Source organism: Populus euphratica, unplaced genomic scaffold (genome assembly GCF_000495115.2).
Source record: "Populus euphratica unplaced genomic scaffold, PopEup_1.0 scaffold168.1, whole genome shotgun sequence".
NCBI lineage: Eukaryota > Viridiplantae > Streptophyta > Magnoliopsida > Malpighiales > Salicaceae > Populus > Populus euphratica.
The window spans coordinates 249,323-265,540 of NW_011500000.1; the positions used below are offsets into that span (position 1 = coordinate 249,323).

A 16,218-nucleotide genomic window follows, 5' to 3' on the forward strand; every position below is an offset into this window, starting at 1 on the left:
TTTTCCAGCATCTGCCATACTTGCGGGTGTATATTTTTATAAACAACACCGAGAGTTGTTTATTTCTTCAATTACATTAAATCCCCTTTTTCCCCCCACCTCTTTTTGGAGTGATTCCAACAAATTTGACAAGTTAAATACAAATCAGAGTTGATAATATAATTAAATTGTTTACACACACACACACACACACACAAGGAGGATGGATATTATTAATCTTAGATATAATAATAATAATAACAATAATAACAATAATATTAATCAGAACCAATCAAACCTCCCATTAATAATTAATTTGATATTCATGTTTTTATAATTCTTTATTACTTTCATTTTCGTTAATTAAACTCTCAAAATTAAGTCTACAAGGTATAAAAAGCAGAATTGATAATCAATTCACATGCTTTGAATGGCCATCTTACTTGGCTAGGGAATCAGAACCATCACAAAACCCTATCTCGCTCGAGAATCAGCTAGCCATTAATTGAAGATTGGAATCAAACAAATTGCAGGCGGTTAGGGATTAGAGTAGACAGGGAGCGAGAGACTCAACCTTTCATTTTTCATTCGTATCTATTGCCCTAACCTAATTCCTTTCTATGCGGAAATATGCCGTAAATTGCTCATTTAAGCCCCAACAAAACTGGCCTGGCACACCCCCTCCAATAAGAATCGAATTCAAAAAATTATGTTACATTTTGTAATTTCATTACCCTGGGGATCCTTCCTGCGGAGCCACCTCTGATCCTCCACTCCAACCATGCGAGAAACAATGTCCTTGATTGGCATCCCTAAAATGGGCAGTTGATTCCATCATGTCCTGGCGACACAATTATGGTCGCCCAACTGTAGGTGATTCTCCGACCAGAACACATTTGTCATGAGAGCCGAATCCGAGAAAATGTTACTTGGTTCTCTAGTTTAATCCTATCCAATGTCGGTGTATTCTGGCAACAAAGAATAATCATCAAGACCCGATATCAAATCAGGAACATAGTTATGCGGGACAGCTTCGGAGATCCCCGTTTCCACTGAAAGTTCCTTTTCCATGCATGAAATAGAAAACTCATCCTTATCATCCTGAATGACTGCTGGTGGCAGGTCAAACCTTAATTTGGGATCCCTAACTGACAGTGGTTGCATTATTGGCTCGGCGTGTCCTTCATTTTGCTCCAGCAAAGTTTTCCTCGTCTTTGACCTAGGAGGCTTGGTTGACTCAGAGACAGATAGCTTGTGCTTCCCCAAGGACTGAGTCTTTGAGGCCAGCAACAACTTCAAATCATTTGCCGGTAACACAGATGATGAAGCTCTTGCTGCATCCCTGTGAAGAGGGAGGAAAAAAGACTTTCAGCCACTTGTTAAAGAATCAAATGCTTGTACATGTTTCACATACCAATGGCATGGATTCATTTTGTTAGCACCTGAAACTAATGATGAATGGCCTCAGCACCACATATCAATTCCTCAATATTTACAATCACTCATAATAAAACAAATCTCTGGGGATTTTGGAAAAGATGCATTAAAATTTCATAAAATTGATAAAATGCATGAAAATCAAGAGACTAGCCAAGCACTATAGCTGCCAGAGGTGAAGAAAATAAAAGCAGCACAAGCCAATTGGTCAACCCAGTTCCAGTACAAGTAACAAACTGAATGCATTGCAAGAGTGAACCCTTAACCTCTCTGTCCAACAATATACTGTGCTGCCAACGCCAGTGTCTTCAATGTCATCAAACAGGAAATACAAGGAGACTATCCATAACACACAAGCAGGGCCATGTAATCTTCATGATTGCAAGAGAAAACATCCCTTAATCGATTTTCAGCTATGCTTGTGGATGCCCTGAGATGGTGAGCCGCCGCTCTATCCTTATTTACAGACATCCATGGTGCTGAGCCAGGTATTGACAAACTTATTAGAGGTGGGAATGGAACCAAATAATCATTTTCCTCCTTTTGGAATTCCAATGTTATTTCCAGCTTCTCACCAATAGCAGGAGCTTCTTCATTCACATTGGAATTGGAAACTCTATCACCTGGCCTTCTACTGCTGGCATCATGGAGTGCAGCTGCCAGCAACTTGGTACCCTGTCCCAAATTAGTGAATTTCATTCTTTTTCCTGATTCCCTCAAGGAGTTCCAAGGTAACGGATTGACAGAAGAATTGAAAACCCTTCCACTGTCATAAAGGGCATTTCGAGATGATGGCATGTTTTGTTGATTTTCAACACGAGATTTCACCCTCCACACAGAAGAAAGCAGGGCTGTGAAGTGCTTCTGGAGAAGTAACTCATGGTCTGGCTGCTCAGCAACAACATTTAACAACATCCGTATGTTATCCTGATGCAACAAAAAATCGATCAGCAGAAGCTTTACTGTCTAATCTATTTCATCATAGAATTACCAAACTATTGATCTCTCTAGTTATATTGTGATATTTCCCATCAATCATTAAAATTGATTATTCACTCAAAGTAAAAAAAAAAGCAGTAGGCATTTTTTTAATTAGTAGCAGTTTCACCATGATCATATACGCATATAAAATTAACCATTCAGAATTAGATTATTCTGAGAAAAAAAAACGTGCATAACTGCAGTTTTGGAGATAATGGCTATGCAGGCTGATAAAGTTTATTGTTATTAATCACCAAGAAATTTGCATTTGTTGAATCCTATTCGATGGTACATCATAAATCCCAAAACCATGATGAATATTAATGATTAGCAGTTAATTAAAGCATTTCTTCTATGGCCAAAGAGCCTGTTTTACTGTCTTTTGAGGACCAAAACAAATAAATATATAAACAAATTGAATAACAAAAACCAAAGGGACAGCTAATCCAAACATCAGTAACTGTTATCAATCAATTATTGGAATTACTAACCAGTGTGGTTAGTATCTGCAGGACAATGACTGAATAGGGTTCACAAGTGCAAACAAGCATCCAGTTTTCAATTAGCAAGACTGATTAAATAAATGAACGTCTTCAGGAGTCTTTTCCTATTCTCAATATCTTATTTCCCTAATTTCTCTATATGGAACACATTTGAATGCAAAGGATATCAGACTTACCTCGGTTACTTTGAGAAGGGCCTTCCCAGAGACCATGTTGCTCATCTTTTCATTATTAATAGGATTTTCCGGAGAAAATAAAACATATCTGTGGATTAGCTCCCTAAATCTCTCACAACAATGAACTGGATGGCGGTATCTTCCCCGATAAAACCCACCAGCAGTCATCCCATACAGAGTTTCACTGACCAAGCTCCAATGTGGACCATATTCATGTACAACAGCACATAAAACTGCATCCTCCTGTGGCTTCCATGAATCAGGTGGTGGAACACAATCTTTCAACCAAACATTCCCCTTCTTCAACTTCTCTGGCTTTATCATCAAAACCCGTTTCACTGGCATGGTACTGATGGATATTTTCCCTCCCATTTTGCTCCTGCTAGCTGGTTTCTGCTCAATATCAGAAACCACAACCTCATATGGTTTTAGTTCCATAGATTTGTCATGCTGCTTTCCAGACAGGTCTGAATCTACATTAAAAGTGCATGTTTCGGGACCCTTTTTGAATTTCTTAGTCTTCTTCTTTGACCTCGTTTTGTCAATACCAATTGCTGATTCTGCTTTCTTACGCTTTCTCCACATGCTGGAACAAGGAGACATCGTATCTGAATATGTACCATCATCATCATCATCTACAGACAAAGTTTCCATTGATTCCTCCTCTTTCACGTGTTTCAATTCAGAAGTCAAAGATTCTTTCTTCAGAGATTTGAACTTGGCTTTCTTTGGTTTCTTCTTAGACTTAAATTTAGGATTACGTGGCATTTTATACCTGCTAAAATGAAACAGGTTAGTAACTGAGCATTTGATCTGACAATAAAAGGAACAAGTGCCAGTCAGGTGTGCCCAAGAAATAGCCACCTTTAGAGACAATAAAGCGGAATGATTTTTCCAACTTTACCACCGGAATACATAGCAGCAAGCTTGTCAGACAGATTCATGAAAAGTAAGGAGAACAGTGCCTGCTTCATTCTTAATGACCAAAAAACTACCCATGCAACAAGGATTTGGCACAAGGCTCTGTTTTCCCTGTCTAAAGCATTGTTCTAAACCCAACCCTCATGCACTATTTAGTTTCATCTCAACATGGGGAGTTGAATAGCTCGGTTAGAATGCAAGTTTCAATTTTATTCATATTTATTAATGACATTAATATCTGAACCATTTACATGATGTCTCAGTGGAACCATAAATGGTCAAAAAACTCAATCTATACTGAAGCATCCATTCTATTCAGCATTAATAACTTGTCGTTGCAGTAGTTTGGGCCCAGGAGACCTCCAACATGTGTCTCCCACACTACAAATGCACTGCCTGGTAAATATCAACTGCGTGTGTGAAATTTTAATTATACTAGGGCATTAGCTTCCAAAAGCCACATGCTGCCACAAGAGATAGTAAGTATAAAATAACAGAACACCCCTCAGCCCTCGGCCATAAAAAATTAAAAAGACGAAAAATGTTACCTAATTGCTGACCTACATCCCAAAACACTTTAATTTCATCTTTTTTAATAAAGTGAGATAGCCAGCACAATAAATTCATGATAAGTTCAGAATTGTCTTACACCATAGCATCTAAATGTTCATCTTCTGCACCTTCCTTGTCATTCGCTTCAGCTTCCTGTTCTTCCAACAGCTAAAAAAACACAATAATAATAAGCTTTCAGACACATTTAAAGAAAACAAAATTTACAGCATGTGACAAAATTCACTAACTTGATGTTGAGTTAATGCCTCAACTTCTTGTCGGTATGCCTCAGTCGCAAAATCGGCATCCCATCCTGATACAAGGAGAAAAATCATCACTTCTGCTTATGATTGGCACTGTACATAATATAAAAATTGCTTATCCTACAAAATTCAAATGAAAAATGGAACTAGATATCACATGCCATGTAGTTATTCATTATAAACTTAAGTTGAAGAAAGGTCTTGAAACCCAAATTATGAGTTTTAGAAATGGTTTCAACAAGAAAAAATAGAAATGATTAAAAGGAGAAGAACATGATTTCAATATTTCTATCCCACCATCATGCATTGCAATCAAGACTAAAAAAAAAAAACTACCAATTTTCTCAGAAAGAAGCATTACAAGTTACTAATTTGTAGATTTGATTCATTCAAGGACAAACTATTACAAAAGAAAAATGCTTACTTTCATACACCAATGGTTCCTCGTCATCATCCATCTCAGCTTCCATTTCCTCCTTGTACTTCTCAATACGATCAAGCTCCCATTCAGTCTCCTCAAAACCAACTTGAGATTCCAAGGCTCCTTTGTCTATAATTGGATCCCACAATTCCAGAAACCGAACTGCATATCGGTCGATTGGACGTAGCTGATTCTCAAAGGATGAGATAGCTTGTCCAGCAGCCGCTGCCGCTGCCGCCATCTGTTTGACATCAGCCAACATATCAACATCTTCATTGCCAGTAAGAGTTACAGCTCTCTCTTCAATGCAACCATTCTCTTTTAAATTCACTGCACCATCTTTGCTATAAGTTGTCATCTCATGGTCTGTAGGCTCATCAGCCTTCATATCATCATCATTCACAAATTCATCATCTTCCAATCTCCCAATGGCATCTTCAGTAAACTCTTGGTTGTCTACAGCCTCTTCCTGTTCGACTTTCTTCAATGCCATGTAATCTGCTTCATCTTCAGCATATTTCAGAGCAGCATCCACATCTGCAGTAGACAAAGACACCTCATTTCCATTCTTATGGTTTTTCTCCCTCTGCATTTTCTTACTCTGAAGTGTTTTATGCCCTGAGAATAATTCCATAGGATCCAGCTTCTTGAAAAATTCCGTATTGTACCCTCCACTCTGTATAACTAGATCATCAAGAGCACGCTTCTGATTGGCTTTCTTTAAGATGTTTTCTTCAATGGTGCTCTCACTGATTAACCTGTAGATATGTACTTCACGTGTCTGTCCTATCCGATGGCAGCGGTCTTGGGCCTGTTGATCCATAGCAGGATTCCAGTCACTATCATAGAATATTACAGTATCTGCCCCAACAAGATTGATGCCAACACCTCCACTACGGGTTGATAAAATGAAGATAAAGATTTTGGGATTTGTGTTGAAACGCTGCATTAATGTTTGTCTCTCTTCTGGTTGAGTGGATCCATCTAAACGCATGTAAGTGTAGCCATACAAATTCATGAAAACCTCCAAAATATCAAGCATCTTAGTCATCTGTGTGAATATTAATACCCGGTGTCCTTCTGACTTCAACTTCCTTAGCAAAATTGCAAGCTCCTGCAATTTACCACAGTCAAACTGTATTAGACGCCTGTCTGGGAAATAAAGTTGTCTCCGAACAATTGCAGGTCTAATAGGTGAAAGAAGAGGTAACAACATTTCAGAGCATTTCTCCTCATAAGTTGAATGAAGAAACACTGGAGTTCTAGTCTGACTACACCAGAAGACAGGTACTGGGGTACGTGCTGCTGGAATTGCAAACATAAATGATTCCACGAGATCAATCATCTTCTGGAACCGTTCAATTGGTGAGAGAATAACATCACCCAGCTTAGAGAAGTACAAGTAGGAGAGTCGCTCAGTTTTATGGCGATGGACATCATAGATGGGACGCTTCACTGCAAGAAGTTCTTGTAGGGTTGTTGAGTATATGGGTTTTTTCTGACACCTCAAGGAATTCCACCATGCAATAGATGCTGCCCGTTGCTTCACTTCTCTTAATCTCTCCTCCAATAATGACTTACTAATCTCTTCAAAAATATTTGTTCCAGGCAACTTCTTCAAATGTTTAGATCCCGGTCCAACTTCTATGCTATCCAGGTTGGAACGCTCTTTAATTAATCTTGATGGAGTTGCAATGGACTTTACTTCATCATACTCCCAAGAGGCCATGCTAAAATCAAGATGAGTAAATATAAGCCCCAAAGCACAAAGATCTACAGATGAAAATGGCCCAGGTGAAAGCACTGAACAAACAGAACTACTTAATTGCATGTCTATACCAGCCATGTCAAAAGAACTAATAATTGGACGACCCTCAAATAAGTCAGGATGGTTACAAACTTTTCGAAGTTGCATTATGATACTGATCATCCCAAAAAAGTTGGCAGTGGCAAGGGTAGCTTGTGTCTCTGAGCTAGCAATGAAATCCTCATACAAGTTACGCTGCCTCCTAGAAAGTCTACAGTAGATGACATGCTCATGTTTCATGGGCAGCTGCTTCTCCACATCCCTTTTCAATCGACGGAGGATGAATGGACGGAGAACATTATGCAAACGATCAACAACTTCTTTGTTCACTCTTTCTTGTCCCTCCACCATCCCAGTTATTGGATTGCTAAACCAGTCCTTGAATTCCTGATGAGATTGAAAGACATGGGGCATCAAGAAATGCATCAGTGACCAGAGTTCCATGAGATCATTCTGCAGAGGTGTCCCAGTTAATAAGATTCGTCGTTTTGAATTGAAGTTTAAAAGAGTTTGCCATCTCTGAGACTTCCAATTTTTAATCAGATGAGCTTCATCCAATATTAAATACTTCCATTTCTTCCTTTTGAAGACTTTTGAATCCTGTATAACCAGTCTGTAAGTTGTTATGCATACATGGAAGGAGTTTGGTTTCAGCCAACCTTGCCTCTTGCATTTACGCTCTTTTGCACTGCCAAAATATGTTAAAATCTTGAAGGCAGGACACCATTTAAGAAACTCTGTTTCCCAGTTAAGCATGACACTTGTGGGAACCACAATCAGATGAGGACCCCATATTCCCTTTTCACATGCAAGGTGTGCAAGCAAAGCAATAGTCATGATTGTCTTTCCAAGCCCCATTTCATCAGCTAGAATCCCATTTAATCTTTTCTCATACATTGTAACAAGCCAATCAAGGCCTATATGTTGATATTCACGAAGAGGATACTTAAGAAGAAAAGGGAACTTCGTGCGCACTTTAGTTGTTGAGAATGTATTGCCTGTTGGTTGTGCAGATCTTGCAGCAGCAGCAGCATCAGCAATCCTATTCTCACTCTCACTTCCATCTTCAGAAATTTTTTCATTTCCCTTTTCTAGTTCTTCTACAAGAGGATGGTTTCCACGTTCAAAAATTCCATCCATTGAGTTATCCAGCTGCTTCAGTTCATCTTCATGGCCTGGGGAATTTGACACATTGTCTGATAATAAAGATGCACATTCAGATTCATCCTCTGAAACTTCATTGTTAGGCTCCTATAAGAAGGCATGGATAATATAAATAAATCAACATACAATATGAGAAAAAGGTCTGTGCAGAAGCAATTCCTTAACCCACCTTGGTATACCTTGCAAGCAATTGTTCCAAAGGGATTTCACTCTCCTTTTGCAGCAATGAGATCTGTGAATTAGCAGCTATCTCAGGCAGAGTGATTAAAAATAAAACAATTAAACTAGCAAAGACAATCAGGACTTATAATAAAATTTTGTTGAAAAACCATGGATTTCTTCACCAAAACACAGGTTATGGAACACAAAGAAATATGATACATCCAACTAGTTCTTTACCTCATCTATGGGATTCCTTGAATCTGCTTTTGCCAGCTCTTCCTCCTCCAACAAGGTTGTCTCGTCATCCTGAACATTGAAGCCAGTGACAAATCATAGTAAAAAATTCAGCCTTTGAAATCTGTAACATGGCAAATGAGCATACACATAAATTGTACTATCTGAACTTCATTTGATCATATTAAAACAATTCTGTTCAAAACATAGTGAGAGAAGGAGGACCTAATAATTACATCTAAATACATATAAGAAAGAGGACCTAATAATAGACACTCAGTTCATTGAATGATTTAGGATTGTAATAAAGATGAAGTACACAATCAGATAGTCACAATATTTCATAGTAACCCCTTGCAATAAATTCACAAGTATGTCCTTGCTTTATCCAAAATTCATCAATTAAGCCCCTATATAAATAATCTGGTCAATCAAACTTTAAATTCATCAATTTCAATCGATAAAATCTAGCGTCAATTAAGCCCCTATGACATGCATCATTTTCCATCAAAACTTAAAATCATCAATTTCAATAAGCCCCTACATAAATAAAATGGCCAATCAAACCTTAAGACGAGCCAAATTATTAAAGTCTGTTTGTCTGAGTGTTAGTATATTCTGAAAAGAAGAAACAGAATATATACACAACAGTTTTTAATAAAGAAAAAGGATTTTAAGTTCTTAATAAGAAGAAAAATTCCAATATCTATACTATTCTTGTTTATTCTCTATTAGAGTAAAGCTGAATATAAATAAAAAACTTCAAGAATACACGAGCCAGTGGATTACTGGGCCCACTATTTGGGTCCGACATTAAGATTATGATCCAATGGCTCATATTCTTCTCTAAATTTAATCCCTTTTTTTTCTTCTAAGTTTAGTATTTATGTAAGAATTTTATTCAATTTGGAAATACTTGCTGGTCGCGGAGTAGCACATTCTGATCCATCAGCGGTGGTGCAAATTGATTTATCTGGCTGAGGCTGCATTTCTTTATTCAACTTGACACATGGGAAAAGCTTAATCTCCTAGTGATTTGCACAACTGCAGATCTGCAAACTAAAATTGAAAAATCATGCAATGTCCCCAAAGTCCAACTTCTTCCTCCTCTCGTGGGATAGAATCCCAATCTCCAACCTCTTTACTATTCAGACTGATCCAACAAAATCTATTTCATTATTCCATACCAAAACCATTTTTTTAACCAAAAAACCAGTGAAAAGTACTCTAAAAAGGTCCTTTGTCATTGAATAACTTGATGGTTTTGGTACTGGACACAAAAGAGCCTTTTTTTCTAACAAAATCTGGTTCTTTTCTCTTGCTTTCAATCCATACCAAAAACAACAAATCTGCTATCTCTTTAAGCAAGATCTATAGCCACTACCAGTCATGCCACCAACAATGCAACCTCCACCTACAATGTACTCCAACACTGTTTCCCCCGGCAACACCCCTGCACTACTGGCAGCAACGCATTGCAACAGAGATGAAAAACTGTGCTGGGGTCAATGGAGATGTAAAAGTGCAATGGTTTCTATATATATATATATATATATATATATATATAATTCTTTTACTGTTTGTCTTTGTTTTTTTATTTGTTCAAGCGCTTATCTGGATCCCTTTGATTTTGTTTGTCTTTTTCATCTGGTTTTCAGAAAAGCATACGGTATGTTCTATGCCTTTGATTGTTTGTATTTCAAACTTCTATTATTCATGATTTTTACCATTAACTAGAAACAAGCAATTAATGCACCCTCTGAAGTTTCATATTAGTGACATGCAAAACATTAGAAGGGGGGGTACATGCCATGACAAAAAATACTACCATACATATCAATTTGGATTAATTCTTCTTCATTGATCAAAATTGGAGAATTTAGGGTTCGACTAACCAAGTTATTTACATAGAAGCTCAGTCAACAAATCTAGGATAACACAAGGGTGAACTTATGGGTTTAGCCTTATGCATGGAAGCAGATACAGCTCTATGGAAGCCGGAAGGTTAACCTAGTAGCCTCCATTCAACAGAATGCATCACAGACTTCTTATATCATCCTAGAAACAGTAAGACTTCCAACAAGAAGAGAAACGCAAAAGCCATATCAACGTCTGCCATAACAACACACTGATTAAAATCATTATGTCAAGTTTCAACCAATATATAGCAGGAAAGGTACTGAAAAAAACTTCATCCCATGTAAAATTTACAAATGGATTCTATTGAATTTGCATTTGGGAAAATAAATTCATTATTGAAAATAAAAATAAAAATTTATGCTCAGGTTGTAGGGGAAAAACTATAAGACCAGGAAAGAAGGTAAGAACAGAATCATAACCACATGAAAGACTAAATCATAGCTAACACGTACCTTCTCTTCTTGTGCAGCAAGATTGAAATCACCATCTTCCTACATCACAGAAGATACAAGTGAGTATAAATATCAAATATAAATCAATGAAACCATTTATTATAACACCGGCAATAAAATTTTAAAGGAAAAAAAAAAAAAAAGGTGGTGAACTAATGGCAGCATCAAAGTAATAGGAGTGCATAGATTTTGGACACAACTCAGGGTCAAAAAGTGTTTTTTATTTTTTCATTAGCTGACCATGCTTTGCATAGATAAGCAAGTGCAATTCAAGAAACAGGACTTGGTTAAAGCTTCACACAGCAGTAGAAAAACATTAAAATTTTCATAGATGAGCTCATGCCTGGAATATGTAGGAATTAAATTTGGTTCAGAAAAACAGTAGTAGCATGTATGTAAATAAACTTTGATTAATATTAATTGATTTCCTTCCTTATTTGTTTCCCCTTTTCTGAAATAACAAAATGTTCTCTTGAGGCAACTGTGGAAATGAGACCACGTCCCCCCTTACACTAGCCTTCCTTTTTGAAGATCAGAGCAGATGAACTTTGTAGCAGCAGAGAAGTGTTTCACCTCAAATCTAAACCATTTCTAGTTTATCTTTTTTTCTCTTGAGATATTTCTAGTAATAGTTAGTCTCACTCGATCAAAACAGAAACCCGTAATTCCATAGGGAGAAGAAATAGATGAGATTCCTGGCAGATAGCATTGAGGGGGAAAATGTTTGAAAACCATCCATGTGTATATAAGACAGAATCTGCATTATTATTCAAGAAAAGGAAAAAAGAAAAACTGAAAGAAAGAAATCAAGTAGCAGTTCTTTGCAGTCAAAATTGTTGTGAGAGGCATCAACTCTATTTTCATTACTCTGGTCCCTCAAATGGATTCACCATTAAATATCAGCCATCACACGGATCTTTACGAGCATCTTAGGGTCCCATTACCATTATACAGCAATATAACAGCATTTTTTTGAATCCACATCATAAAAAAAAGTTGCAATTGGTTTGATAATAGTAATGACTGTCATGAATGCTAGAAAAACGAAAATCAGTCTCAACCAATTAATTTATTCTATCACCTACAACCTTCTTCGTCCATTCTCCATGTTCCCCACTAATTTTCTGAAGTAGTTTTACCACAATCAAGCTTTGATCATCAAATATTTGCTTCTGAAGCAGAGATGCAAGTGATGATTTTCAGAATGAGATCCAGGTCAAATTCTGTTCTAGTTGCTTGACAGTTGATTCATTTTCCCAAATAATCACCAAATTGACAAAAATAAAAACTATATGGAAAATTCAAATCTACAGAAACGGATTGTTTATATATGTATATATTTCTTTACACCTGATAATTAAATCTCTAATAATTAGACATAGGTAGCCTAGAAGGGACAAAATAGAATATGAAGGCAGAGAGTTCAGACTGGTGTGTGCATGTGTGTATAGTATCTTGCCTGTTCATCACTGAAATCATATGGCACACGTTCTTTGGCTGGATCATCAGAAATACTTAACTGATTTCTGGTTTCATTGGTCCTGATTTCCAATAAGTCATTGTCTGGAATGGGCAAGGCCCCATTATTTTTCCCCTATTATTAGATAATAGACATTATGTTGAACCGTTTTAGCTGAATTTAGTAATTCAGCAATGGCAACTACAAACACATACAACTTACACAACGACGACTAGCATTAACAGGTGAGCAGCTTATCTCCATGTCACTAGCAGCAGACATATTGTTTCCTTTCCCTGCAAATTATATAACCAGACAATAATATCAGACAATCAAATTGCTTGCTAGAGACATGATTCATCCACAGCAGCTTACTCTCACAATGGTCTTCCCCATTTGCAGATGGCTTAGCTCCATTTTCACTACTTTCTCTGCTACCTGAAAAAACAGGTGGGGAAATAACCAATTGAATGATATAGCAGAGAAGAAACACAGTGAACAAGGTCATCTAGATAAATACATGTGCGTGTAGACAGGGATAGAGAGCCTTTAACAAAGCGGTTTGCATCAACTCATACACAACACTATTTAAGTGGTTATAACCATAGACAGCACGCATAACACAGCAAATCGAATAAAAGGTGTAGGAAAAATGGTATCTCCAAAATTAAAAAGAAAAATCATGAGAACAGCTTTCTACCTTTCTCTACAGTATAACGGTTACAAAGCTCCTCGAGTGGAATATCTTTTTCGTTGTGCAGAGCTTCCAATTCTTCTTGTCTTTCCTCTGCAGTTATAAGAGCCTCATCTTCCTCAATAGTATGCTCATCATCTTCCTAGAACAAATATTAGTAAGCGAGATCGTTAGTAATTGTATGCCAATTCAAAATGCAGGACAAACAAAAGGAATCACCATCACAGTTCCACAAATTTTTTAGCTAACAAAAGGGGCAGTATCAAATACAGCTTAAGGCTTCACATAAGGTACCTGAGAAAACAATAGTAAACACAAGGGTATACCCAAAACAGAATCTCACCATTCAAGCATGATATATAAACAACAGATAAGTTTATGCCATTTCAGCAGGTTCCTAGTAGTAGAATCCTACAAGCCACACCCTAGTGTGTTTGGTATTGTGGTGCAAGGTGCTTTTCAAAAGCTTTCGCTTGAAAATGCATCAATATAAAAAATTAGCACATCAAAACCATTGGAAAGCATTAAAAAAAATCAGATTTGTTTTTCATTTTTGAAATCAGCACATCAAAACCATTGGAAAGCATTAAAAAAAACATCAATTTAATGCTTTTTCAAGCCAAATGCACTCAAAAGCAGTTTTAAGCACGAAAACAAACAGCCTCTAAATGAGCAGATCAAGTGACAGATAGTACAGCCAGCCCTAATTTGATCGCAAACACGAGTTTTTGAATTATAACTACATCTTGAGTTAAAAAAAGAGTAAGGGAAAAATACTTTACATAAGATGACAGAGACATGAAAGGCAACTCACCACTTCATCTTCAGATTGCACATCATACTCATCGTCATTGTCTGTACTGTCCAACTGAGGCTCTAAACAATTGTGCCAAACATTTGGTAAGGAAATCTGCCTCTTACCTAAGTAAGAAACTAATAATCAGACTAAGTGACTCTGCTTACCATCATTGACTTGCTCAGGTATATTAGCATCATCTCCTTTATTGTATGCAATTCTCGGTTTATCTTGTGCAGCATATTGCTCTGATAGTTTGTCCACTAGATTTTCTGCTAACATTGTAGAGTACCTGGCAACACGAAATGCATATTCAATTGCCAATTCACAAAACATAATTAACAGGGCAAAGTTCCAAGTCAATGTTAGAAACAAGAATAAGGAAAAAGAAACCCCACCTCTCAGTTTGTCCTAGAAGAAACTCAAGCTGCTTATCAAGTGCCTTTTTCTTCTTCTCATCAAGCTCCATCTGATGCTTGTAAAGTACCTGGAGAAACAGTCGCATATAGTTTCAAAGAGGAAAAAAAAAAGTTGATGAAGAATCAAATCATTATAGATAAATTTACCAGCTTTTCTATTTTAACCCAGAATTTCTTTACATCCTTTGAAATATTAAGAGCAACTTTTCGCAGCCGCTGCTCCTCTTCCTGGTACCAATGAAATCAATTCAGCCCATTCTTCTCATAGACCCCGAAAAACACAAAAATCATAAAGAAACAAGAAACCAGAACCTTCAGTTTCTTCTCTCCTCTGGTGGCCTGATCCAACATGCCCTTACTGGCTCTTAAAGCCACTTTCTTCGCTTGTGCCAATTTCCATTTCCTCTCCGACTCAAAGTCCTGTAAGTAACAGTTTAATTAGAAGAGAAAACCTGAACTTAATACTTTCAAGCATGCATCAATCAACTACTTAATGAGTTACCTTCGATAACCAAACCATTTCCTCCAAGACGTGATCCCAGTGAGCCTTAGGGCGACGCGGCTCCCTCGGAGCTTCCAGTGCCTACAAACCCATTCATCAATAAACCCAAAACTTCTAAATTTTGCATAGAAATTAAGTAAGATTACTTATTTTTCAAAATTATGACTAGAAAATGTAGAAATTAGCTCTTCAAAGTCCATTAAAAAAACCTTCACACATTCACTCAGAAAACAAATAAAATAAAAAGAGTTACTAACTACAAACCTTTTGACGCCGAGCTCTGGTCTCGTGATCAAGCTTAGACCTCGGGCCTTTCGACGCCATTGTCGGTTTTTTTTCTCTTATATGAAATTAACCGCCTGCATGTTCACAGGGACTTGAAGGAGATGGAGAAGGAGACGACTCTAAGGGCTGTGATAAAATTGTGAGGAAAGTATCTTCTGCACATTAGAAGGCTTCTTCTTCCCCTCCTTCCGCGTTAGGGTTTCAGATTTGACCCCTTTCCCCTTTTTTTTTTTTTTTTTGTATTTTGTTATACGTACTATGTATAAAATACAAATAAACAGACGAAAAATATTTTTGTGTTTTTTTGGGAAACCTCATGCACGTATATATAGTTTATCAATTGAGTCCCCCAACTGCTGATTTTATTAATTAGATCACCCATCTCTGAAGTTTTCCCAATCAAATCCCTGTATTAAAATATTTGGAGGAGTTATAAAACGCAATTGTTAAACGTGTGCTTTCAAATTAATCCTAGTTTTTCTATTTTTTATACGTGAAATATTCACTTGTTTTTAAAAATATTTTTTATTTAAAAATATATTAAAATAATAATATTTTTATTTAAAAAAAATTATTTTTAATATCACCATATTAAAATATTAAAATGAACTAAATATACTAAAAAATATTAATTTAAAATAAAAAAAATTAATTTTTTTAAAAATACTTTTAAAATACAAAAACAAACAAGATCTAACATGGAAAAACTACTTGTTTAGTTAATTGTTTAGTTAATTGGTTAGAGTATAAATTACTCAGTATATATTAACAAGTATAAATATATCCAATTTAAGTTGATTGTATTTTAAAATATAATATGTGATTTATCGCACATGCACATATATGTTCTTGTTTATTCAATCAATGTTTATGAGATGTCTGGTTGTTTTCTCGGATTGTATTTTTTAAAAAAATTATTTTAAATTATTTTAATATATTAATATAAAAAATAAAAAATATATATTATTTTGATATATTTCTAAACTAAAAATACTTTAAAATACAACTTTTATCACAATCTCAAATATGTTTTTAATAACTAATATCAATATTGAAAAATAATTCACAACTTATCTCTCACAACAAATCTT

The 16,218-nt window shown here is 36.2% G+C and overlaps 1 protein-coding gene across 6 annotated transcripts; it reads right to left on the bottom strand.

Annotated features, from left to right (window-relative positions):
• Positions 1-484: 484 nt before the first annotated feature.
• On the bottom strand, positions 485-15,232 carry LOC105140831 (protein PHOTOPERIOD-INDEPENDENT EARLY FLOWERING 1-like). Of its 6 annotated transcripts, none has more exons than XM_011047830.1 (20): positions 15,107-15,232; positions 14,843-14,923; positions 14,653-14,760; positions 14,488-14,568; positions 14,320-14,408; positions 14,089-14,213; positions 13,940-14,001; positions 13,132-13,267; positions 12,813-12,869; positions 12,654-12,727; positions 12,432-12,566; positions 10,973-11,011; positions 8,604-8,672; positions 8,374-8,436; positions 5,237-8,291; positions 4,798-4,862; positions 4,647-4,717; positions 3,077-3,854; positions 1,817-2,343; positions 485-1,324 (listed from the first exon to the last, which is right to left on the bottom strand). In XM_011047830.1, the coding sequence occupies exons 1-20, from the start codon at positions 15,164-15,166 to the stop codon at positions 928-930; spliced, it is 6,072 nt and encodes a 2,023-aa protein (XP_011046132.1). In that variant the 5' UTR covers positions 15,167-15,232; the 3' UTR covers positions 485-927. The 6 variants fall into 6 exon arrangements, with proteins under 6 accessions (XP_011046132.1, XP_011046134.1, XP_011046130.1 ...); XM_011047832.1 differs by having other exon boundaries at positions 12,432-12,535; positions 12,647-12,727; XM_011047828.1 differs by having other exon boundaries at positions 3,077-3,851; positions 12,807-12,869.
• Between the last annotated feature and the right edge of the window lie 986 nt (positions 15,233-16,218).

What these genes read in the sequence shown, in the direction of transcription:
- LOC105140831 (XM_011047827.1), bottom strand. Translation starts at nt 15,166, where the DNA reads ATGGCGTCGAAAGGCCCGAGGTCTAAGCTTGATCACGAGACCAGAGCT. An exon ending in CCAGAGCTCGGCGTCAAAAG is followed by an intron (nt 14,924 to 15,106) that starts GTTTGTAGTTAG and finishes ATGGGTTTGTAG; the next exon opens with GCACTGGAAGCTCCGAGGGA. An exon ending in TGCTTGCAAGGTATACCAAG is followed by an intron (nt 8,292 to 8,373) that starts GTGGGTTAAGGA and finishes GCCTTCTTATAG; the next exon opens with GAGCCTAACAATGAAGTTTC.